This window comes from Schistocerca cancellata, chromosome 7 (genome assembly GCF_023864275.1).
Source record: "Schistocerca cancellata isolate TAMUIC-IGC-003103 chromosome 7, iqSchCanc2.1, whole genome shotgun sequence".
In the NCBI taxonomy this organism is placed as follows: Eukaryota; Metazoa; Arthropoda; class Insecta; order Orthoptera; family Acrididae; genus Schistocerca; species Schistocerca cancellata.
In genome coordinates this window covers 502562798-502588362 of record NC_064632.1, presented here as the reverse complement: position 1 = coordinate 502588362, position 25565 = coordinate 502562798, and the positions used below count along the sequence as shown (strand labels likewise).

At 42.8% G+C, this 25565-nt stretch overlaps 1 protein-coding gene across 1 annotated transcript in view; it reads right to left on the bottom strand.

The window, feature by feature from the left end:
* Positions 1–25565, bottom strand: part of LOC126092862 (facilitated trehalose transporter Tret1-like) — an 87721-nt gene that overhangs the window by 39492 nt on the left and 22664 nt on the right. Inside the window, exon 2 of the mRNA XM_049908592.1 lies at positions 607–895. Coding sequence (XP_049764549.1) covers positions 607–884 — 278 coding nt within the window. The 5' untranslated portion in view covers positions 885–895. The remainder of the gene's footprint in view (positions 1–606; positions 896–25565) is intronic.

The following is a 25565-nucleotide window of genomic DNA, read 5'->3' as shown; positions in this document are numbered from 1 at the left end:
GGAATTGTTGAATGAGTTTACGAGTATAGAAACATACGACATAAATGGCTGTGTCTTTTGATTGCAATGAGTAGATAGTATCTGACACAAATTTAGAGTTAATATCTCAACCCGTTTCTGAAGAAAGAGGAGGAGAGGGGGGGGGGGGTCTTAACAGACAGACAGACTGACAACAAATGGAAAAAATTGTGATATACTTACAACTTAACAATTTTCGGGTTTTTTAACTAACTTTTCCTGTGAAACTTTGCTTCTTGACAAATTTCATAATTCTAAGTCTACTGGAAGTACCCTATAGGTTTTCATGATATAATTTGTGAGTATCAAAATATTTGAGATAATTTCATGATTCTATGTGAACGGGAAGTACCTTATAGATTTTGATGACTTAGAAACTTAAATCTCGTACAACGCCAAGGGACAGTAGACTTCATTATTTGACAGAAATTTCATCTTGAAACCTCTTTGCCATTCCTGCGAAACAAGGGCCTTAGTAGACATACAGACAGACGTTTTTACCAGTTTAGTAGAATGGAACCCAAAAAACCTTAAAAATTAGAATTTCATAATACAGTGACCATGCTGTCTAAAGATTTTCACTCTTACCTTGCTACATAGAGGGCTTCAACGGAAGTCGAGAACACCTTGATGATCCAGCTGGCCAACAGCGGAGTTATCGCGACATACCCGAGCATTTTGCGGCCGATGTGTGCACTGACCGCCGAGAACACGGGAACGAACACGAGCGTGGCCACGATTATGAGCGACGCCAGCCAGGATGCCTCGTCTACCGTCAACGGCCGGTCTCTGAGGTCGCCCTCCGCAGACAGCAGCTGCGGCAGCGCCATCGCCGGCCACCCCATGGACGAGCCCAGGGCGAACATGTTCAGGTTCACTGCGCATGCGCAACAGTGTGTCGTGAGTGGCAGACGTCTTTCGCTGCTGCACCACTTACTAACTGGCCTGTTTAACACTAATAAGGGACGTCTTTGACCTAGAACGCGAGGAACCATTCTTAGACTAACACTCGACCATGCAAAACACAATGGTCTGTATTATTTCAATGCAAAACTCCACACTTGTCTGCTAGCTCCATCAGATGATGGCATGTTATAGCTGCACTAACAATTTCTCGAGTTGCGTGAATGTTATAGCTGTCTCTTGGAGTGTTCGGATACGAGTTACTATGTAAACTGTGTGTAATGATATCAAGAGATTTAGTCCGACGAATGTGGTCCAAATGCCGGCCGCGGTGGTCTAGTGGTTCTAGGCGCGCAGTCCGGAACCGCTGGACTGCTACGGTCGCAGGTTCGAATCCTGCCTCGGGCATGGATGTGTGTGATGTCCTTAGATTAGTTAGGTTTAAGTAGTTCTAAGTTCTAGGGGACTGATGACCACGGAAGTTAAGTCCCATAGTGCTCAGAGCCATTTTTTTGTGGTCCAAATATTGGGGGCAAAGTTGCGGCGTGCTGAATATGAAAATAAAATCAGGGTCGAAGATAAGGAGTTCGCGGATGTATTATACTACATAACAACTCAGAAATGGGATGACACAGAAATACGTGACGTTAAGGTGGATCGATAAACTGAATTTTAAGGACAAGAAGAACCTGAACCTGAAGGTGGCTGTTCAAGCAATACACGACGTTCATCCATAGAGCAACTGAAAGAATCCAGTCAAACCGAGGACGAACTCTCTCCTGCCAAACAGACGAGGCCCAGTGTATTAGAAGATACTGATGACAGCCTACTAGAAGACACTTATGAAGATCATTACAATAGTAGCTTTAGTTCCTAGAGCAAACCAATGAAGCGCTGTAGGTGCATTAAAAGTAAATTAAATTGTAGATTAATTCTAATTTATGTATGTAGCAAAAGGCGAACAGGAGCTCGTTTCAAAGCTAACAGACGGTCGCAATTACAAACTATGAAAGACCATGTAATAATGCAATTTGATAGGTGGTGGTGGTGGTAAGTTCCTATGGGACCAAACTGTTGACGTCATCGGTCCTAGGCTTACACACTACATAATCTAACTTAAAACTAAGGACAAAACACACACACACACGCACACACACACACACACACACACACACACACACACACACACACATATTCGCGACGGGGAGAGCCGCGCGAACCGTGGCAAGGCGCCTCATACAACGCAGCTACCCAGCGCTGTACAATTTCATAGACCAAGATCATCTAGATCTAAGTTCACTGTTGGCATCTGCAAGTGTGGGCACTAGAAAGCTTCTAAAATTGTTGGACTCGACAATTTCAAAGCTTCGATTTCTCTTATCGACAATGTTAAGACTAAATGTGGCGTTACATCCAGGCATATTGCTACATTTGTCACAAGTAAGAAGGCAACAATAACGTCAGAAGGCACAAAAGTTTGTAAAAGAAGTGAACACCTTTATCAGAGAGCAGGGTGTGGAAAGAAAATGTTTGGAAGAGTGACCAGAATAATTTCCAATGTGAAATGTCTTCCTCATAAACACCGTCTCACAGAGGAGAGAAAACTACAGTTAGGGTGTTGCAGTCTGTACGTAGCTCTACCCACAGCTACACAACCGATGTGGTTTTATCTGTGACACAGGTACACAACCGATGGGACTTTATCAGTGACACGTGTAGACAACCGATGTGGCTTTATCACTGACAGGCATACTAGCAAATAAGTTATACATCTGTTTTCAAATGGCACAGGGCACTTTCGGCCGAAATATTTCAAAGAAACTCGAAACAGCTGTCCACGAAACATTCATGTGCACGCCAGCAAAAGTAGAAAAATGACTAAAGAACTTCAAACTTTTTCTAACTCCAGTCCATGGCGAACATGTAACAAGTGAAAAGAGCCTATTGCTGTGTGATTCCTGGTCAGGTAATACAGATCGTACACTTGCAGATGCAAGTTTTCGACACTAAGAAGGTTTGCTGAAGATATTGCCACCGATTACAACAAAATATTTCCAATCCCTTGATGTCTACTTCTTTCGGCAATATAAGCTCAATGAAGAATTGCTGATTTCGTAAGACTACAGTGTGACAAACCAAAAGTGAGGATACATGGTCGTCATTTAATCATCAGACTTCATTCTGCGATTTACAATTAATTTTCTGCAGCAAAGTATACGTCTATGTTGCAGTATGATTGGTGAAAGGCATGTTATGACACTGATATACCCATCTCATCATTTGAAAATTTAATTAGTGTGGCTTTTGATATTGGACTGCTAGAGTGCGAAAGCGACTCTAAATTTAAAAACGTGGCTATAGTGACGTGTGCACACTGTTCTCTTCCTCTTTGTTTTAATCACTTCATCGAAATCTGTAGCTCTATAAGGAAGAATATAAGCACTATCAGACGTGTGCGACAAGTGTGTTTTACGCTATTATAATTACTTTAAGCAAAGGGTTTTTTGCACTGTTGATTGGAAATGTGATGATACACAGATGTCACTGAATTACTTGTAATTCCCTCCTATGATATTGATATCATGTTACTTTTTAAATGTCACTTGTGGCCCAATGCTAACTTTTTACATGGAAGTGACACACACCACTATTTTTGTTTTTGATCGAGTGTTATTCCGAGCGTTCGAGGTCAAAATTGTCCCTTGTTGGAATGTTTAACGCTTCTCCTCGCCTGTGGTACACACACTGGTGAGCCAGTACATTATCCCCACTGCCCACCGCGACATGAAATGCCACATGTTGGTGTTGCAGGAGCGTGACACGATGAGGAAAGAATGCCCAATCATTCTAATCTTTTTCTTTTCCGCTTTCCTTACCCTGCCCATCAAATCCCTCCCTTATATTTTCATTTTTCTCTTATTACTCTCCCTCGCACCGCCTCCTCCACCCCTACCCCTCCAATCACTGGTTTCTTTCCACCGTTATCTCCCTCGCCCTACTCCCCCCCTTTTGTTTCCACATCTAATTTTTTCCCACTTTAATTATGTACACAACTGCTTTACAGTACACTTTTACTTTATAGTATGCAATGCGTATATGGCAAACATTCGTAGGTTGTTTCACAGACGAGCCAGTCATTAGTGTGACCGCCACATACAGGGTGTTTCAAAAATGACCGGTATATTTGAAACGGCAATAAAAACTAAACGAGCAGCGATAGAAATACACCGTTTGTTGCAATATACTTGGGACAACAGTACATTTTCAGGCGGACAAACTTTCGAAATTACAGTAGTTACAATTTTCAACAACAGGTGGCGCTGCAAGTGATGTGAAAGATATAGAAGACAACGCAGTCTGTGGGTGCGTCATTCTGTACGTCGTCTTTCTGCTGTAAGCGTGTGCTGTTCACAACGTGCAAGTGTGCTGTAGACAACATGGTTTATTCCTTAGAACAGAGGATTTTTCTGGTGTTGGAATTCCATCGCCTAGAACACAGTGTTGTTGCCACAAGACGACGTTTTCAACGGAGGTTTAATGTAACCAAAGGACCGAAAAGCGATACAATAGAGGATCTGTTTGAAAAATTTCAACGGACTGGGAACGTGACGGATGAACGTGCTGGAAAGGTAGGGCGACCACGTACGGCAACCACAGAGGGCAACGCGCAGCTAGTGCAGCAGGTGATCCAACAGCGGCCTCGGGTTTCCGTTCGCCGTGTTGCAGCTGCGGTTCAATTGACGCCAACGTCCACGTATCGTCTCATGCGCCAGAGTTTACACCTCTATCCATACAAAATTCAAACGCGGCAACCCCTCAGCGCCGCTACCATTGCTGCACGAGAGACATTCGCTAACGATATAGTGCACAGGATTGATGACGGCGATATGCATGTGGGCAGCATTTGGTTTACTGACGAAGCTTATTTTTACCTGGACGGCTTCGTCAATAAACAGAACTGGCGCATATGGGGAACCGAAAAGCCCCATGTTGCAGTCCCATCGTCCCTGCATCCTCAAAAAGTACTGGTCTGGGCCGCCATTTCTTCCAAAGGAATCATTGGCCCATTTTTCAGATCCGAAACGATTACTGCATCACGCTATCTGGACATTCTTCGTGAATTTGTGGCGGTACAAACTGCCTTAGACGACACTGCGAACACCTCGTGGTTTATGCAAGATGGTGCCCGGCCACATCGCACGGCCGACGTCTTTAATTTCCTGAATGAATATTTCGATGATCGTGTGATTGCTTTGGGCTATCCGAAACATACAGGAGTCGGCGTGGATTGGCCTCCCTATTCGCCAGACATGAACCCCTGTGACTTCTTTCTGTGGGGACACTTGAAAGACCAGGTGTGCCGCCAGAATCTAGAAACAATTGAACAGCTGAAGCAGTACATCTCATTTGCATGTGAAGCCATTCCGCCAGACACGTTGTCAAAGGTTTCGGGTAATTTCATTCAGAGACTACGCCATATTATTGCTACGCATGGTGGATATGTGGAAAATATCGTACTATAGAGTTTCCCAGACCGCAGCGCCATCTGTTATTGAAAATTGTAACTACTGTAATTTCGAAAGTTTGTCTGCCTGAAAATGTACTGTTGTCCCAAGCATATTGCAACAAACGGTGGCCGGCCGAAGTGGCCGCGCGGTTCTGGCGCTGCAGTCTGGAACCGCGAGACCGCTACGGTCGCAGGTTCGAATCCTGCCTCGGGCATGGCTGTGTGTGATGTCCTTAGGTTAGTTAGGTTTAACTAGTTCTAAGTTCTAGGGGACTAATGACCTCAGCTGTTGAGTCCCATAGTGCTCAGAGCCAACAAACGGTGTATTTCTATCGCTGTTCGTTTAGTTTTTATTGCCGTTTCAAATATACCGGTCATTTTTGAAACACCCTGTATGTTCGATGTCAACGTGCAAGTGGAATCACTATTAATAGAGGGCATGTAAAGCGTGATTGGGGGGAGGGGGGGGGATGCGGAAGCCGTGAAGTCGTTTCATTGTCCTTATTGCGGAAACGGAGTGGTTTATCTGACACTCAAAAAAAAAAAAAAAAAATCATTGGCTTTCGGGCCAAGGGTGGAAGAATTCCCGAAATGACTATATTTGGAAACTATTTGCGGTCCAGGGTTACATCACCAATTGCAGTTAAATTCTCTGCAAGTACACCAACTCCTTTCATCCACACATGTATTTTTTCATCATTATTAACTTTACGACAGGAGCGGGTACACAATGTAAAAGGCATATTACTATATACATAGCTAGGTCTAGATTGGGTCTTGGCATCTGTTCCTCAATGCCAGGTCTTGTAAGCGATGACATATTACTATATTCATAACTAGGTCTAGATTGGTTCTTAGCATCTATCCCACAATGCCAGGCCTGGTAAGCGATGACGTCTCGGTCAGCAAATGATTCCAATCCAGGTAGAGAGGCATTCTCACATCGGACAATAGCGAGAGTAAACCATTCACTTCCAGTACTCCCTGTGGCTACGTCAAGACTGTAATTAACTCGAAATCCACGGAAAAAAATCGGTCCAATCAATATGACACTTCGTGCAGTTCCATTTGTGCCGAGTTTATTCTCCAGGCTTATTATGTGTTTGTAGACAGGCATGCGATGAGTTAATTTCAGCGGCTAAATCATGCGCTCAGTATAAAAGCGGCCAACGCAGACCAGCGGAATCATTCCGCTGTCAGCTATATCTGCAACAGCATTGAAGCACTATGGCTCGTCGACGTGTGTGTCATCAACGTCGTCATCGCTGTACATGGAAAAATGGGGCTATACAAGACTGGGACTGAGGCAACTGTAGCGCATCACTGGCCGTAGATGACAGGGGCGAACGACGATTGCGGAGATGGCTACGGGCGAATACACGTGCAACTGACTGGCCAGATGGACCAAGGGGCTACCAGTAATATATCCTCAATGATAGTTTTGCGAACGTCGCTGCGTCTCGGCCCCCGCAGCAGATGCTTGGTGCATGCACACTTGGTGACTGCTGTTCGTCCGCGATGATGGCTGGAATTTGCACGACAGTACTGCAACTCGACTTCGCTTTCCGGCGACAGAGATGAATCTCGCTTTGTGCTCCATCGGACTGATGGGCGTGCGTGTACGGCCCTGGAACAATAGTCGGAAGTGCCCAGGCCGGAGGAGGGAGCCTTTTGGTCTGGTGAATATCTTCGTAGCACTCCCTTAGTAACCTCGTCCTTCTGGGAGACACAACGGATCAAAACGATTATTCATCTATCCTTCTGGGCCATGTCCACCCCCTACATGCAGTATTGTTTCTCCTCGGCACCATGACACCTACCATTTGAACAATGCAACGTGTCAAACAACTGGCAGTGTACGTGATTTGCTTACCGTATTCTCCTGTTCACCAGACTCCCGGGATTTAAACCCAGTCGAGAATATATAGGACCTCCTTGATCGGGCTGTACGCGTGTAATATTCCTGGCTTATTCAGCCATCATATTAGGCTCGAGGAAGCTATTCCCAGGGCAGTGGAGATGCAAGAAGCATAGAGATGACGCAATGTGGGATGAGGTACCGGTGACAGAAGTTAGATTCGGTACCATTCCCGTGAGAAAGACCGCCTGCATGATGCTGCTGCTCTGTGATTGGCTTCTGTGTTTGTCGGTACGGCGCCAAAACGTTAAACGTTAGTTGCTATTATTAATTAAACCTGTCATCCAAATTACTTCATTTTTTTTTCAAATAAACAACTCTCAACAGCCAGCTATCAATCAGTCATTTCAAAATTATTAAAATCAAAGTATTACTGAAACAAAAGACTGAGGATATTACTGCCGATGCACTTCGGTGGCGTTCGGGTCACGCCTTGCTGGCTTGGCGCGCGAAATGTCTCGGGCAGTCCGGCTCTCCAGTTCTGACCGGTTCCAGTAGACAGACATGTTGTCTGTTATAGCAGTATTTGTTTCATGCAGTTTTATTTACTACAGTTCCATTTACTACAGTTCCGACCGTCGCTAGGTACAGACATGTTGTCTGTAATAGCAGTATTTGATTCATGTAATTTTATTCTCCAGTACTGACGGTTCCAGTAGACAGACATGTTGTCTGTGGCAGGGTGTATTTCATGTTATTTTAGCCAGATATAATAACTGGAAAGATATGTTCAATACGTTGTGATCAAGAATAGTTTCTCGTGTCTATATCAATAAAAACGCGAGTGGCATCCAAAATGAGTTATAGTTTATTCGTAGCAGCAGTTCCTTGCGAAGTTAATTTCAGCTTCAAGAAAAAGAATCCACGACGTGCTGTTTTCTGCGCTGGGAACATCATCATCATGAAGACAGCAGGTTAGTGAAGTGTACAAGAACTCATGTATTCCACACAGGGCAGTGGAAACAACTAGGCACCTCACGTGTACTGCATGCACAGTGCAAATGTGCTCAGTGACACGTCATCTGCATCAATGCAGATGAGGTAAAGAAGGATGAAAGTATTAACACTATCTCACTTTTATTCCTTTTTTTCTTGCCGTACGCGCCATGTATCCTCAACCGAGAAACCTAGCGCAATAAGGATAATGCTGATACACGGTGAAACAACTCTCTGGTGGATGGTTTGCGGATTTAAATCACCTTGGGGTATGACAATGCAGTGCATTTGACCTGCGGTCGTCGCACGGTGGCGCTGGCAGCGGTGCACATACGCAGAGGTGTGTTGGTGAATTTCAGAGTACGGTGCAGCGAGTAAGTGTGCAGACGTTTTCAGACGTGCTAATGGTGACTATGCGTTGAAGATGGCTCAAAGAACACGCATTGATGAGGTTATGAGGGGTAGAATACTAAGGCGACTGGAGGCTGGTCAAACACAGCAGGTCGTAGCACGGACCCTCCGGGTGTCACAAAGTGTGATCTGAAGATTATGGCAACGATTCCAGTAGACAGAATACGTGTCCAGGCGCTACAGTACGGGGCGTCTACAGTGTCCAACACCACAAGAAGACCGACATTTCACCATCAGTGCCCGCAGACGGCCACGGAGTACTGCAGATAGCCTTCCTCGGGACCTTACCGCAGCCACTGGAACAGTTGTCTCCAGACACACAGTCTAAAGACGACTGAACTGACATGGTTTATTCGCCCGGAGACCTGCAAGGTGCATTTTACTGACCTCTGGTCACAGGAGAGCCCGTAAAGCCTGGTATCAAGAACACAGTACATGGTCATTGGAAGAGTCGTCCCAGATTATGTTCACGGACGAGTCCAGGTATAGTCTGAACAGTGATTCTCGCCGGGTTTTCATCTGGCGTAAACCAGGAACCAGATACCAACCCCTTAATGACCTTGAAAGAGACCTGCATGGAGTTCGTGGTTTGATGGTGTGGGGTGGGATTATGATTCGTACACGTAGACCCTCGCATGTCTTTGACAGAGGAACTGTAACAGGTCAGGTGTATCGGCACGTCATTTTGCACAAGTATGTCCGCCTTTTCAGAAGTGCAGTGGGTCCCACCTTCCTCTTGATGGATGATAACGCATGGCCCCACCGAGCTGCCATCGTGGACGAGTACCTCGAAACAGAAGGCATCAGGCGAATGAAGTGGCCTGCCTGTTCTCGAGACCTAAACCCCATCAAGCACGTCTGGGATGCTCTCGGTCGACGAATCGCTGCACGTCTTCAAACTCCTAGTACACTTCAGGAACTCCGACAGGCACTGGTGCAAGAATGGGAGGCTATACCCCAGCAGCTGCTCGACCACCTGATCAAGAGTATGCCAACCCGTTGTGCGGCCTGTGCACGTGTGCGTGGTGATCATATCCAATATTGGTGTCTGGGTACATGTGCAGGAAACAGTGGCGTTTTGTAGAACATCCGTTTGGGGACGGTTTTCTCACCTTACCACCAATACCGTGTACTTACAGATCTGTGTCGTGTGTGTTCCCTATGTGCCTATGCTATTAGCGAAAGTTTTGTGTAGTGCCACGTTGTGTGGCCGCACATTCTGCAATTATCCTTAGTTTATGAGCATGAGTGTAGTCAAAGCACGGGAGTCGGCATGGCCCACATCCCTGTCGGTACGTTCCAGAATCTCACTGGCGCTCTTCCTGCACGTTCGCGCTGCAAGAGGTGGTTATTCAGACTTTAAAGATGTGATCATATTAATGTGACTGGACCGTGTAGTACGATTGATCTGTGATCTATACAATTCGACACGTGGTTACGTAATGTTACTTTGACAACTGATTTACGTTGCACTAACGTATGATTATATTTCGTATTCAGTACAGAATCTGATACCTAACAGGTCCTTAATAGAATTGATAATTATCTTGGTATCAGACCATTTCTTCAAATTAATGCAACTTTGGTCTGTTCTCTACATTAAAAAATGGTTCAAATGGCTCTGAGCACTATGGGACTTAACATCTGTGGTCATCAGCCCCCTAGAACTTAGAACTACTTAAACCTATCTAACCTAAGGACATCACACACATCCATGCACGAGGCAGGATTCGAACCTGCGAGCGTAGCGGTCGCGCGGTTCCAGACTGAAGCGCCTAGAACCGCTCGGCCACCCTGGCCGGCTGTTCTCTACATTACTTCCCTAGATTCAGCCATAGATACGTCACATAAAATGACACCCTGCTATGCGATGTACGTCTTTGGCGTTCATTAAATTAGTAATTTCGACAGTGTGGCTTCGATAATGGTGCCAGCAGACGTTTTAGATGATCATTTTATGACACAGTTATGCAATGTACGACAGACATTTTTGTTCTATTTTTGCCAGTCACTTCGTGAACATGTTTTCATTTATATACCGCTACATCTGCATCATATAACAAAGTTTAACATATTTCTACGATGTCTTCGTTTGTGGATGTCTGATCATGCTTAACACAATTTCAATACTTTCTTCAATTAAAAAAAAATGAATTTATTTGATTTACATGATACTAGCATAAAGTTACCTAATATCTGCTACTAGTTCTTTTCATGGATTCTGTACGTTTATATCTTTTCAGCGTGGTACTTCAAAGTGGGCAACGGCCGAAATCGTGATTGTACAACAGAACAAACGTTTTATATAGTCAAATGGCGCAACTCTCATCTAAAAATTCTAGTTGTCACTAACTAGGCCTACCAGAAAATGTGTTGTGCAAGATTGCTTAATTTCAGCTACTACATCGTTTAATACGTCGTCGTCATGAAAAGAGAGCGCGGGTGATCACGAGAACGACGTTTCGCGTCTCACTTTGCCTGCTCACAGCGCATCCGCACAAGGAAGTGTTGCCTTTCCTAACCTCCGACTGGGTAAAGGTCGAGAACTGAGACTCCAGAATAGTTCGACAATGCCATAGCCATTTCCCCTACTTTTTATTCCGTTTCCTTGGTGGAATGTGAGTAGGACAACTGTTATTCGTACCCTTCTACCTCTACACCTACACACATACACTCCACAAGCCACTTTACAGTGCCTGGCGAATGGTACCCTCTACCGCTACTATTCGTTTTCTTTCCTGTTTCACTCGCACATAGAACGAGGGAAAAACGACTGTCTGTCTGCCTTCGTATGAGCCGTACTTTCTCGTATCTTATCTTCGTGGTCCTTACACGAAATGTATGTTGGCAGCATTAGGATCGTTCTGCACCAAACTTCAAACCCCGGTTCTCTAAATTTTATCAGTGGTGTTCTTCGAAAAGAACGTCGCGTTCCCTCCAGGGATTCCAATTTGAGTTCCCGAAAATTCTCAGTAACACTTGCTTGTTGTTCGAACTCACCTATGATCTGGCCGCCTCTGAACTGCTTCGATGTCTTCCTTTAATCTTACCTGGTGCGTGTCCCAAGCAATAGAATTGTACTCTAGAATAGGTCACGCCAGCATCCCATATGCTGTCTCCTTTACAGATGAACAACACTTTCTCAAATTTCTTCCAATAAACCAAAGTCGATCATTCGGATCATTCCATTTCGTATTGCTTTGTAACGTTACGCCGAGCTACTCAGCTGACGTACTGTATCAAGCAGAACACTAATTATATTGGAACATTATGGGTTTGTTTTTCCTACTCATCTGCATTAACATACATTTAGAGCTAGCTGCCATTGAAGAGACGAACTAGAAATGTTGTCTATGTCATCTTGTATTCTCCTACAGTCACTTAAGGGCGACACCTTGCCATATACTACAGAATCATCAGCAAACAGCCGCAGACTGTAGCCCACCCTGTCCGCCTGATCATTTATATACATAAAAATAATAACAGTCCTGTCACACTTCTCTGGGGAACTTCTGACGATACTGGGTTCTATTACTTAAGAAGTCGCCCGCATCTCGTGGTCGTGCGGTAGCGTTCTCGCTTCCCACGCCAGGGTTCCCGGGTTCGATTCCCGGCGGGGTCAGGGATTTTCTCTGCCTCGTGATGGCTGGGTGTTGTGTGATGTCCTTAGGTTAGTTAGGTTTAAGTGGTTCTAAGTTCTAGGGGACTGATGACCTAAGATGTTAAGTCCCATAGTGCTCAGAGCCATTTGAACTTCAAAAGGCTTCGAGTCATTCACATATATTCATTCACATATATTCATCCACATATACGGGGCTATTACAAATGATTGAAGCGATTTCATAAATTCACTGTAGCTCCATTCATTGACATATGGTCACGACACACTACAGATACGTAGAAAAACTCATTAAGTTTTGTTCGGCTGAAGCCGCACTTCAGGTTTCTGCCGCCAGAGTGCTCGAGAGCGCAGTGAGATAAAATGGCGACAGGAGCCGAGAAAGTGTATGTCGTTCTTGAAATGCACTCACATCAGTCAGTCATAACAGTGCAACGACACTTCAGGACGAAGTTCAACAAAGATCCACCAACTGCTAACTCCATTCGGCGATGGTATGCGCAGTTTAAAGCTTCTGGATGCATCTGTAAGGGGAAATCAACGGGTCGGCCTGCAGTGAGCGAAGAAACGGTTGAACGCGTGCGGGCAAGTTTCACGCGTAGCCCGCGGAAGTCGACGAATAAAGCAAGCAGGGAGCTAAACGTACCACAGCCGACGGCTTGGAAAATCTTACGGAAAAGGCTAAAGCAGAAGCCTTACCGTTTACAATTGCTACAAGCCCTGACACCCGATGACAAAGTCAAACGCTTTGAATTTTCAGCGCGGTTGCAACAGCTCATTTAAGAGGATGCGTTCAGTGCGAAACTTGTTTTCAGTGATGAAGCAACATTTTTTCTTAATGGTGAAGTGAACAGACACAATGTGCGAATCTGGGCGGTAGAGAATCCTCACGCATTCGTGCAGCAAATTCGCAATTCACCAAAAGTTAACGTGTTTTGTGCAATCTCACGGTTTAAAGTGTACGGCCCCTTTTTCTTCTGCGAAAAAAACGTTACAGGGCACGTGTATCTGGACATGCTGGAAAATTGGCTCATGCCACAACTGGAGACCGACAGCGCCGACTTCATCTTTCAACAGGATGGTGCTCCACCGCACTTCCATCATGATGTTCGGCATTTCTTAAACAGGAGATTGGAAAACCGATGGATCGGTCGTGGTGGAGATCATGATCAGCAATTCATGTCATGGCCCCCACGCTCTCCCGACTTAACCCCATGCGATTTCTTTCTGTGGGGTTATGTGAAAGATTCAGTGTTTAAACCTCCTCTACCAAGAAACGTGCCAGAACTGCGAGCTCGCATAAACGATGCTTTCGAACTCATTGATGGGGACATGCTGCGCCGAGTGTGGGAGGAACTTGATTATCGGCTTGATGTCTGCCGAATCACTAAAGGGCACATATCGAACATTTGTGAACGCCTAAAAGAACTTTTTGAGTTTTTGTGTGTGTGTGCAAAGCATTGTGAAAATATCTCAAATAATAAAGTTATTGTAGAGCTGTGAAATCGCTTCAATCATTTGTAATAACCCTGTGTTATTTCTTATGCTTGTTCCTTCCTTAAGACCCTGGAATAGGGTACCGTGTGTACTGCTTTACAAAAAACCAAAATTATGGAATCTGCCTGCTTCCTTTCATCCATAGTTCGGTGAATATAATATGAAAAAAGCGCAGGCTGAGTTTCGCTGCATATAAAATGAGTGAAGGGCAAGCTGAGTTTGATGTGAGCGATGCTTTCTGAAAATGTGCTCATTCGTAGGCATAAGATTTTCAGTCTCCAGGAAATTTATTATATTTGACGTCAAAATATATTCTAGAGTGGTGCAGAAAACTGATGTTCAGTATATTGGTCCGTAATTTTTACGGATCTATTCTTTTTCCCTTCTTATATACGGCAGTCACCTGTGCTTTTTTCCAGTCGCTAGGGACTTTGCGCTGGTCGAGAGATCCGCAATAAATGCAAGCTAAGTAAGCGACCAATGCCGTAGTGTACTCTTTGTAAAACCGAACTGATATTCCATCCGGACCTGGCGAGTTATTTGCTTTCAACTCTCTCAGTTGTTTCACTACGCTAGGGATACTTGCTATTGTGTATTCCATAAGGCTCACTGTGCGTTGGTCAAACGAGAGTACGTTTTCACTAGTTTCCTGCGTAAACTATTTCTTAAACGCAGAATTTAAAACTTCTTCTTTGGCTGATATCCTCATTTGTCTCCAAACTGCTCAACGAGTCGCCGGATGGAGGCCTTAGAGCTGGATAGCGATCTTACATAGAACCAGAATTGTTTCGGGATGTTTTTCAGAAAATCATTAAGTGGTTCACTGCAAATGGGCTCTCATTAAACTTTGACAAAACACAGTATTTACAGTTCCACACAGTAAATGGAATGACACCATTAATAAATATAGACTTCGATCGGAAATAGTGAAACGTTTCCTTAGAACAAATTATACAAGACTGTGCTTAAACTGACATACAATATTTTTAGCGCAACGCAATCTGACTTTCAAAAATCCCTACAAAAGAATGGCCCTGACTAACATTAACCTATACCTTTCACAAATCACTTACCTCACAAAAATCTTCGTTACTCAAGCTACAGCAAAACAGCGAGCGCCACTACTGCCACCTAAATAACAGATTCAAACTACGGAAGGCACTAACTACTAGTAGGCATAGTTAGCAAATGAAAGATTTTAATAGAGAACAAACAATGTATTTACCTTAATATTCATCAAAAGTCATAATATATACAGCAGTTCATGACATCCATTTTTACAAATTTCAAAACTCCGCCATTTCTCTCCCCACATCCACCACTGCTGGCGGCTCACCTCCAACTGCGCAACGCTACGCGCTGTTAACATCCAGCTGCCCAACACTACAATGGCAGACAACAATGCTAACTAGCCACAGACTGCACACAGCACAGCCAGTGATTTTCATACAGAGAGCGCTACGTGTCGGCGGCGTTACCAATATAAGAACCTAAACAGCCTACTTACAATAGGTAGCTAAGGTAGAATATTCAAAATTTCTAGGTGTATGCATTGATGAGGGGTTGAACTGGAAAAAAACACACTGAGAATCTGCTGAAACGTTCGAGTTCAGCTACTTATGCTATTAGGGTCATTGCAAATTTGGCGATATACATCTGAGTAAATTAGCTTATCACGCCTATTTTAATTCTCTGCTTTCGTATGGCATCATATTCTGGGGTACCTCATCATTGAGTAAAAGAGTGTTCATTGCACAAAAGCGTGTAATCAGAATAATTGCTGGAGCTCATCCAAGATCATCCTGCAGACACTTATTTAAAGAGCTAGAGATCTTCACTCTAGCCTCACAATATATATATTCGCTTATGAAATTTGTTATTAACAATCCGAAAGAATTCAAAACTAATAGCAGTGTACATGGCTACAACATTAGGAGAAAGGATGATCTTCATTACTCAAGGTTAAATCTAACTTTGCCTCAGAAGGGGGTAAATTATGCTGCCACAAAAGTCTTTGGTCACTTACTTAATAGCATCAAAAGTCTGACAGATAGCCATATAGCATTTAAAAGGAAATTAAAAGAATTTCTTAATGGCAACTCCTTCTACTCATTAGATGAATTTTTGGATGTAGTGAGTGGGTAATTTCCCCAACCCCAACAAAAAAAAAAAAAAAATATTGTCATGTAATATTTTGTGTAATGTAATATCTTATATAGACACATTTATTAACCTGACACGTTCCACATCATTACGAAGTGTCGTATTCATGATCTATGGAACAAGTGCTAATCTAATCTAATCTGTAAAACTTTTTGCTACGCTATGGCGGTGGCAGTTGTACGCTTCGCGGATGGATCTTTCTACAGACGCACGAATCTTTACTAACCTTTGCCTGCCGTTATTTGCTCGTTCTCTTTTTTACCGAGAGTGTCACTGTCTTTGCTTCCTCACCTTTTTCCGAATTTCGGTGCTAAACCACATTGGGTATTTTCAATCCTTAGTCCACTTACTAGGCAAATTCTTGACCAGAGCACGATTTACACTCGGTGTAAACTTTGTCCAGGTACATACCTGTCCAGAGCACGGTTTACAGTCTGTTTAAACTTTGTCCATAATCCCTCCATGTCCATCCTACTGGAGCTATGTGACTGTAATGCATTATCTAAGTAAATTGTTAACAACTGCCTATCTGATCCTTCTAGCAGAAGATCTCACCTAGTTTCAGTGACGGATATTTCAACTTCGTTAAGCACAGTCGCTATGATGACATGTTCACTAATCGCCTCACTGTACTGCGCCATCGATAAAGTCCGTCCTGTTTGTAGCTTCAAGGTCTGAGACATTTACAATGCGCGTGGGCTGCAGAACTAGCTGCTCAAGACACGTTTCAGCACACGTATTTAAAAAGTACTCCGTAAGACTTAACATAAGAACAAATTTCTATAATTTTACTAACTTGAACATTACATTTACATGTAATTCTATACCCTTCAGACCAATGTGATGTACATAGCGGAGTGTAGATCCGATTGTAACAGTTCCGCCCGTGCGCTTTCTACCCGTTCTACTCTTATATGGAGCGTGGGAAGAATGATTCCATTGACACCTAGTTGCGCACTGTTCTTCTTTTCGCGATATCTATGGTACAGAATGGCTCAAGGGGAGCACTACATCTACATGATTAGTCTGCAATTCAAACTTCAGTGCCTGGCAGAGGGTTGTTCGAAATACCTTCAGACTATTTCTGTATCATTCCACATTTTAACAGCCCGTGGGAAAATTAAACACTTGAATCTTCGTGTACGAGTTCATCTCTCCATTAATTTCACCATGATATAGTTTCGCGTTCTCGCTTTCCACGCCCGGGTTCCCGGGTTCGATTCCCGGCGGGGTCAGGGATTTTCTCTGCCTCGTGATGACTGGGTGTTGTGTGATGTCCTTAGGTTAGTTAGGTTTAAGTAGTTCTAAGTTCTAGGGGACTGATGACCATAGCTGTTAAGTCCCCTAGTGCTCAGATCCATTTGAACCATTTTGATATAGTTTCCTCCTATCTAGATTAAAGACAGGAAAATGTTTTCACATTCCGAAACAGCTGGTAATTGAAATTTCGTGAAAAGATCTCAAAGATCTCGCCACAACGAAAAACGTTTTTGTTTTAATGATTGCAGCCCCGCCTCGCGTATCATATCTGCGACACTCTCTGTCCCTAATTTTACGATAATACAAAACGAGCTCTCCATCTTTGAAATTTTTCGATATCCTCCGTCGATCGTATCTGGTAAGGTTCCCATTCAGCACAGCCGTACTCCAGCAGAGGACAGATAAGCGTAGTGCTGGCAGCCTCTTTAGTAGCGGATCTGATGCATCTTCTAAGTGTTCTGCCAATAGAACACAGTCTTTGAATAGCTTTCCCCATAAAATTTTCTGTATGATCGTTCCAGTTAAGATTGTGTTCATAATTATAATCCCTAGGTATTTACTTGAATTGACAGACTTTAAATTTGGAAGACGTGTCGTGTAACCGAAATTTAACGTACTCATGTTTTCGTACTCATGTGGGGGACCTCACACTTTTCCTTATTCAGAGACAATTGGCACTTTTAACACCATACAGATATCCTGTCTAAATCAACTTGCGATTGGTTTTGATCTTCTTATGACTTCACTATAAATAAATGACAGCATCATCTGCAAACAGTCCAACAGGGCTGTTGAGATTGTCTCCTGAGTCGTAAATATATATTAGGACCAGCAGAGAACGTATAACATTTCCTTGGGGAACACCGGATATAACTTTTAATTCATTCAATGCTTTTTCGTGGCGTTTCTGACAGGGAATAACGAATGTAGTCGCACAGCTAAAGCGATACTCCATAGGCATGCAGTTTCATTAGAAGTGTAGTTCCTCCTGTTCCCGAATGCCTTTTTACGTTTACTAGAACTCGGCAGATAACAGAAGTAATTCACTATCTTAAGCAGCGCTGCAGAATAGAATGGCAGTGAGGAGAAAACTGGTTCTGACGAAGGTTCCGGTGGTCAATGGACCATATGGCCTGGCAGTGAATCACGGGAATGAGGAGTAGTACAGAAGCCCTGAGAGCCAGTCTTGCTTGGCAGTCGGTATGTAGGGGGCCCCTCAAGACTTCTGACGGAAAACTGAGAGAGATCTTCATTAAATATTAGTTATTCAAGTCCAGTTTTGACTTAGCGAGTACTGGGAGGAGACTACGGGTCATCTGGGATTCAATACCATAGGATCGCTATGCACTAAAGCAATTAACTCAGTTGAGAAGTAAATATTGTTATTTTACCGAAGATGTACGAAGAACTACGAAGCTTTACGATGTAACCAAGAGATTTCGGCCTTGCGCTAGGATGTACTCGGAGCCTCTTTTTTTATGTGTAGTTGGTCGTACCATGCTCTCGAAATTTTGTGAAAATCTCTCGGGTTTCCAGCAGGGCAACATTAAAATGCCGCTACGTTTCGATGGGAGTCATACTCTTCATCTTCTGGGGATATGTCAAGATAGGTGGATACTGTGACATTTACAGTAGAGTGGACTGCCGCCCCCCCCCTCCAACTAGCTACCCGCAGCGGCCTTGGCATGGGGGGGGGGAGGGGGAGATGAGGCTGCAGTGGTAGGGGTAGTGGGTGCTCCGGCTCAGTTAGCGTTTCTTGGTGGCCTAGGAATGGGCTAAACTGCGATTTTCCGATATCAGTGATTTCTGTGAATGCTACTTTTCGATAACTACGATTCCTAACTGCTATTTGTTGCAGTTAAGAATCGCAACTAACGAACTACTTACTTGTATCCTTCCGCATTCCATCAATGCTATTTCTGCGATTTTTGCTGCTTCTGCGATTTATCACGGTACATGTTGCACTGTCATTAGTCATAAGTAAGAAGTGAACTGCTTCAATACAATCCAGAAATACTTATCGCTTGTATATACGAATATTTGTCAGCACCTAAGGTTAACGTTTCAGTAGCCCAACTGACAAAAAGTTAAATGAAATGGTATTATTAATTTTTCCAACGATTCTTCCTCAGTCGTTACATGATACCCTTGCACACAGAGAAAATTTAATTTCACCAGACAGTAGTAAGTATGTTGTTCCTTTGGCTTAAATTTTGTATTCGTGGAACAAGTGTGAAGTTATTGGTATTGTGACGCTGAGACTCATGACACAAATTACCACACAGTCCAGTAAGAGTTCATGTTTAGAATACGGAACCTAAATACGTCGTTACGTTCACAGGTATATGAACCACATTTTCACTTACTCGATATAGCGATAATTCAGAATATCATTGACAACAGAACTGGAGAAGTTGCCACAACGTCTTTACACCGTCTTCGTCAGACGTAAGGTTAGAACTAAGTTTGTGTATGAACGTAGTGACATCATTTATGCAGAGTGTGAAACTTCCCATCACTCAACTGCTTTCATTACCGCATACATTAGCAGTTGTATAAGATGAATTATATTGCTAGTAATTAGGCTAGTAGAAATATAAAAATTTAATAATACTAGTGATTTTCAAGACACAGTTTCCATTTCGATTACTGGCTACTCTATGTACCCATTGACATCTAGAAGAGATAACAGTGAAGGTTGAAGACTACTTTTGAACTTGCAGCTTAAAATAGCTATAGGTGATAACATAAATGTGTAAAATGAGTATTGATGCGGTGTGTCATTGCAGTCATTATTTGATCTGGAAGGGATGTCACTGTGAGTGAATAAGGAAAATTCCATTCTCACCTTGTTTAAACCATCCCATACCCCAAAATTTTCTGCCATGTAGTTAGTGATAAGGACTTGCTAGAGAGTTATACTGATATATTGATTCGTCCATCCCATCTAGCCTTGAAATGTTGGTTGTGACGTGACTGACCTGTAGGCTGTCTCAAGATCTAGGTTAGGTTGGAAGGTTGCGTGTTTTAAGGCTGCTGATGTGCAAGTGAAAACAGTGGAAAGTACTGAACTTACTGTTTAAAGTTGACATTGGCAATAGTATTAACGTAATATTTGAAAATACAGGCAAAAGTTTAAGTGCGTATTGTACTGTCGAAAAAATATTTGTCTCGTGAATAAAGTTGTTAAACATTTGGCAAAAGTTACATAGTACACACCAGGTGGTATTTTTAGTAGTTTATGTACGATGTAGTTGTGTAATACTTATCAAAATACGCATTGGAACCGTGTCCATTATCTAGTATGTTATTCTGCAATTTTAGCTTTTATGATGAAAAGTGTATTTAAATGTGTCACGAAAATTCCAGGCGGCGCTATCGGTATATCTATTAGCACAATCTTTATTCGGTAGTCACATTCGTTGGCTGCACTAATTTTCAACCGAGTATAAAATTCTTCTCAGATCGGATTTGCTTCTTGGTTCATTTCTTCGACCTTAATACATACATACCGTGAGACTCAAGGATCATAGAACGAAGTACAGTATGGACATTGGTTAACACCGGCGTTGAATGTTAACTGCGCGTTTTAGTCGCTTCTTGCGACTTCTACTTGCGACTTGTCACTGAAATCGCAGCTAGACTCGGTAGCATGACAAAAAGTTCACAGAAAGAAGTACGAAACTCGGCCAAGAGGTGGCACAAGGCTCTGAATGTTAAATACTACTTGCGACTCCTAGTTGTGACTGAAATCGCAGCCAGATTCTGCAAAGTTGTTATTGTTAAATCTGCGACTTCTCAGTCACTATGATTTGTGACACATACGCGATTTCTTGCTCACCGCTCTTGTGGCCATTTCTGCCGCGTCTTGCGAACTGGACAGTGCTTGTCACGATCTCGTCGTATTACCACCAACGCCGGACTTCATGCCGCACTTAATTGGTATCCTTCGCTTCTGTTGACAAGACTGTCGTGAAGTCGCAATTCGCTGGATTCCTCTATGAGGATGTCGCAGTAGCTGGTTGCTCGGCAAAGCAGCGTGGTGTTCTGGAAATTGAACGTGAACTCGCAGTTCAGTGCATTCCTTTATGAGGTGAAGACATACCCAGTTAACGCCGCACGCCACTTACACCGTTTTCTATGGAGTCACGGCTAAACTGAGAAACTTTTATATTGGTTTAACACAGCGAGGAGATTTTGAACGTGGCATCCGTCGTGTGGGGAAACTTTTTGAAAACCTGTGTCGAGGATACTGGGTGCACGTAGAAGATTCTTCACATGGCATCCCTATGCTGGGGATGAACCTGAAAAAAAAGTTCTGTCGAAAAATCTGTGTTAAGGGTAGAGGATGTAATTTGAAACCAAGTGCATCAGAAAGAGGCAAGAAGTGACCTGCGAATTAAGTATGACTGAAAACACACGATCGTTCCTTGGGTGAAATATAATGAACTATCACCAAGAAGACATAGCGAGGAAGAAGAAAGAAGGCAGCAGTTGCAGAAGTGGCGAGGCTGCTATCGCAGGGAGCATGTGGAATTCAGTTAGTCACAACAGCAGCAGCATGGGGTGCGCTGAGGCGCACACACGGGGTCCGCGAGACGGGTAATTTAAGGAAAGTGGAAGCTCAGAAAGTGACACAGGTGCCAAATGCTGCAAGCTTTTCTCAGTAAAATGGATAGAGATATAGTGAGGGACAGGATAAAAATTCTTAGTAGTAAAATTGACAAATCAGAAACGTATGTCAGAGATGTTAACAGTAATGTAGAAGAATAAAGGAGGCTAGTACAGAAAAATTGTTTGAATATAGTAGGAATATTCACATTACGTGGGGGCCCATTCGTGGAAATTGGGGAAGGTTCACTGAAAAAGTGAAAATGTCGTCGGGAACACGAAACAGTCGTAGGGTGATGATTATGAAAAAATAGTTACCGTTGATGAAATAATAGAATAATTCGTTAAGAATACTAACAGTTGGTGCCCACAGAAGAAATAACAGAAACTTGCGCTAGTGATACTTACTGTAAAATGGACAATACTACCAACGAACATGAAAACATAGAAGAAAATGTAGATGAGAAGGATGCAGCTATGAACCCTCGGCAAGCTGTTAATGAGGAGACTGAAGAATGTAAAAGAGCAGTCTCTGATGTAAACAGTTAGTTGCATATGAACGGGTTCAATCACTATTAAATGCTATAGGAAATTCTGATGTAAAATTGGACGCAAATAATAACTCAGTCACCGATGAGCAAATCCAAGCCACACCGTCAATTAAAGTAGATTCCGTTAAGAACGTTGTTAAAGTAATACAAAGGAGGTGGTTGCGAAAGTTGCTGGTATTCAATAGGAGATCAGTTATTTTATTGTCATAGGCACTGAACTTTCTGCTGAAAAGGCGAAAATCAAATTAAATTCAAATCGAGAAGTACAGCTAAAGTAAATAATAAAGGTGGAGAGTGAAGGGCACTATTGGAAAGTCAATATTTTCCTCAAATTTGTTACTGTAAAAAAAATAGCATACCATATCAGGATCCACGGAAAGAAACTGGGCATGTTTTGAAGGCTTTGTGTCAGATTGTTTTGCCAGGAAAAGTAACAAAAGATAACGGTTTGAAGGGTGTGAGATGGAAATCACAGGGAAAAGGGAAAGAATACAGTAACAAAGTGAGCAATCCCACAAACGAGAATGGAAGATATAGCAGTTGATTTCCGGGGAAAGTGAGTATGTGAGAAATGAAAGCATTTAAGTTCTCTTGTGGGTAAATAAAATAATGTTTTACATTTGTTTGACATTGATTAAGTTTGGGGGGTAATCTGAAAGTTATATAATTTTCGAAGAACCAAGTTAGCCAAGATCGCTAGCAATTGGTTTCACTTCTATGACTGGTTTCGACAGATCTGCGCTATCATCAGCGGATCTTGTAACATTATTAATTGTACATGCTTGTTACAATGTATGCTGGGACATCGCACAACATGTTGCATGTTTTAATTGTGTGTTATTTTATTTGTGACATCCTGGTGTTGCCTGTCACGTTTTATTTGACGCAACACCACTAAGTGACTTTCAGTGTTGTAACAAGGGCGTACAACTAATAGTGTTACAAGATCCGGTGACGACAGTATAAATCTGTCGAAATTGGTCGTTGTAATAAAAAGAATTGCTAGCGATCTTGGCTGACTTGATTCTTGAGGAATAATAAAATAATGATTGTGATGAATAAAATATCGATAATAGTTTACATTTGCATGATAAGAGACAATTCTGACAGAGAAAACCTTCGTGGGAGTTCAGTGTTTCACAGTGACAGACGATGTAATAATACCTTCAAAGAAAATATGGACAGAAGGAAAGAGGCATCGAACGAGAATAAAGGGAGTTATTAATTTAGTGCAAGGGTTGAAATTGGTAGTATTGAAACAGCACAGATCATTGGGATCGGTAGCAAGTTATGTGTCATTATAAAAAGGGGATGATATTAGCAATACCAGTGCAGAGATATGAGGTAGCAGATGCTTTAGAATCAAGTAGCAAATGTAAGTAAAAATGAGGTATAAAGAAAAAGTCGTGAGAATCATTGACATGGTGGTGCCGGAAGGATGCATCCGATTTGTTGTGGGAAACGGACTGTTCGTACATCACGCTGACGTAGTGAATTTTTGGAAGGGCAGCATGGCTGTTAAGATAAATGATACGGAGAGTAAGATGAAGTTTGCAAATATTAAATATCCTTGCAAAGAAGAGCTAAATAGGTGCTATGTGACAATGACGAATGAATGTTTTCAAAATAAATCCAGTGAGGATGAAATTACCTCACAGAGAGAAAAGAATAGTCAGAACGTAATTGAAATAAGGGTGTTAAACAATGGAATAAAAGTTAACAAAAGTGGAATTAAAGTGAGTAATAAACTTGTAAAAGAAGGAGTAAGGAATTTGATTCTGAACTACCTGAATGTGTTTCAGCTGTTAAGCAAGTGATGAAGAGTGTACAATATTGTTGACAAAAGAAAAGTAATTTACAAACCTGTAAAAAGAGGGTTAAAGGACTTCCTATCGAAACAATACAATGTATTTTCGAAATGTACAAGATCAATGAAAAATGACGAGAAATCATTCAGTATTAAGGCAGGGATACAGAAATTTTATAAAATTTTGGAAGCATATCGTGAATTCCACTCGGTAAAATGCTTATAGAATGTTGCTGATGTTAAAAAGGTACCGCAGTAATGAACAGAAAGCCGTTTGGCTATGACTAGCATGAATACCAGTAGCGAAAGAAGAATAAATGAAGGATGTCAAGGAACCAAGCATTACGTAGAGTTAAATGTGTATAGTAGAATGAGATGTTGTTGGTAACAAGCAACACGTTTTAAGAAATCGTACCCAATATGTTTCAACAAATGGAACTTCCTGCCGGCCGTGGTGGCCGTGCGGTTCTGGCGCTGCAGTCCGGAACCGCGGGAGTGCTACGGTCGCAGGTTCGAATCCTGCCTCGGGCATGGGTGTGTGTGATGTCCTTAGGTTAGTTAGGTTTAAGTAGTTCTAAGTTCTAGGGGACTTATGATCTCAGATGCTGAGTCCCATAGTGCTCAGAGCCCATGGAACTTCCTGGCAGATAAAAAGTGCGTGCCGAACTGAGACTCAAACTCTGGAACTTTGCTTGTCGCGGTCAAATGTTCTACCAACAGAGCTAGCTAAAACGACAACTACTTTCCAAAGAACTTACCTGTGAAACTAAAAAGGTTCCGAGCTCGAGTTTTCATCTGCCAAGAAGTTTTGTATCAGCGCACATTCCGTTGCAGAATGAAATCACATTCTGCAAACATCCCCCAGGGTGTGGCTAAGCCAAATCTCGTAAATATCACTTCTTCCAGAAGTGCTAATTCAGCAACTTTCGCTGGAGAACTTTTGTAAAGTTTGGAAGGTAGGAGGCGAGGTACTGGTGGAAGTAAAGCAGTTAGTTTGGAAGGTAGGGGACGAGGTACTGGTGGAAGTAAAGCAGTTAAGAGGAGGCGTGTCGTGCTTGGGTAGCTCAGTTATTAGAGCACTTGCCCGTGGAAAGCAAAGGTCCCGAGTTCGATTCTCGCTCCACCACAATCTGACACAAAGTTTCATATCTGCGGACACCAAATGCAGACACAATCACATTCTGTTTTAACAAATGTTTGTCAACATACATGAGGCCGCCTGAGTTGAAAAGACATGCAGATAAGGAAGCAAGCGCAAAGTGACGTCTGGCATGGCATTTAAATTGCATGGACAGGTGGGCTGTCCGTTGCGTCTTGGAAACGCAAAGGAAAGGTAACGTAACCAGGAACACTTCACTGTGAGA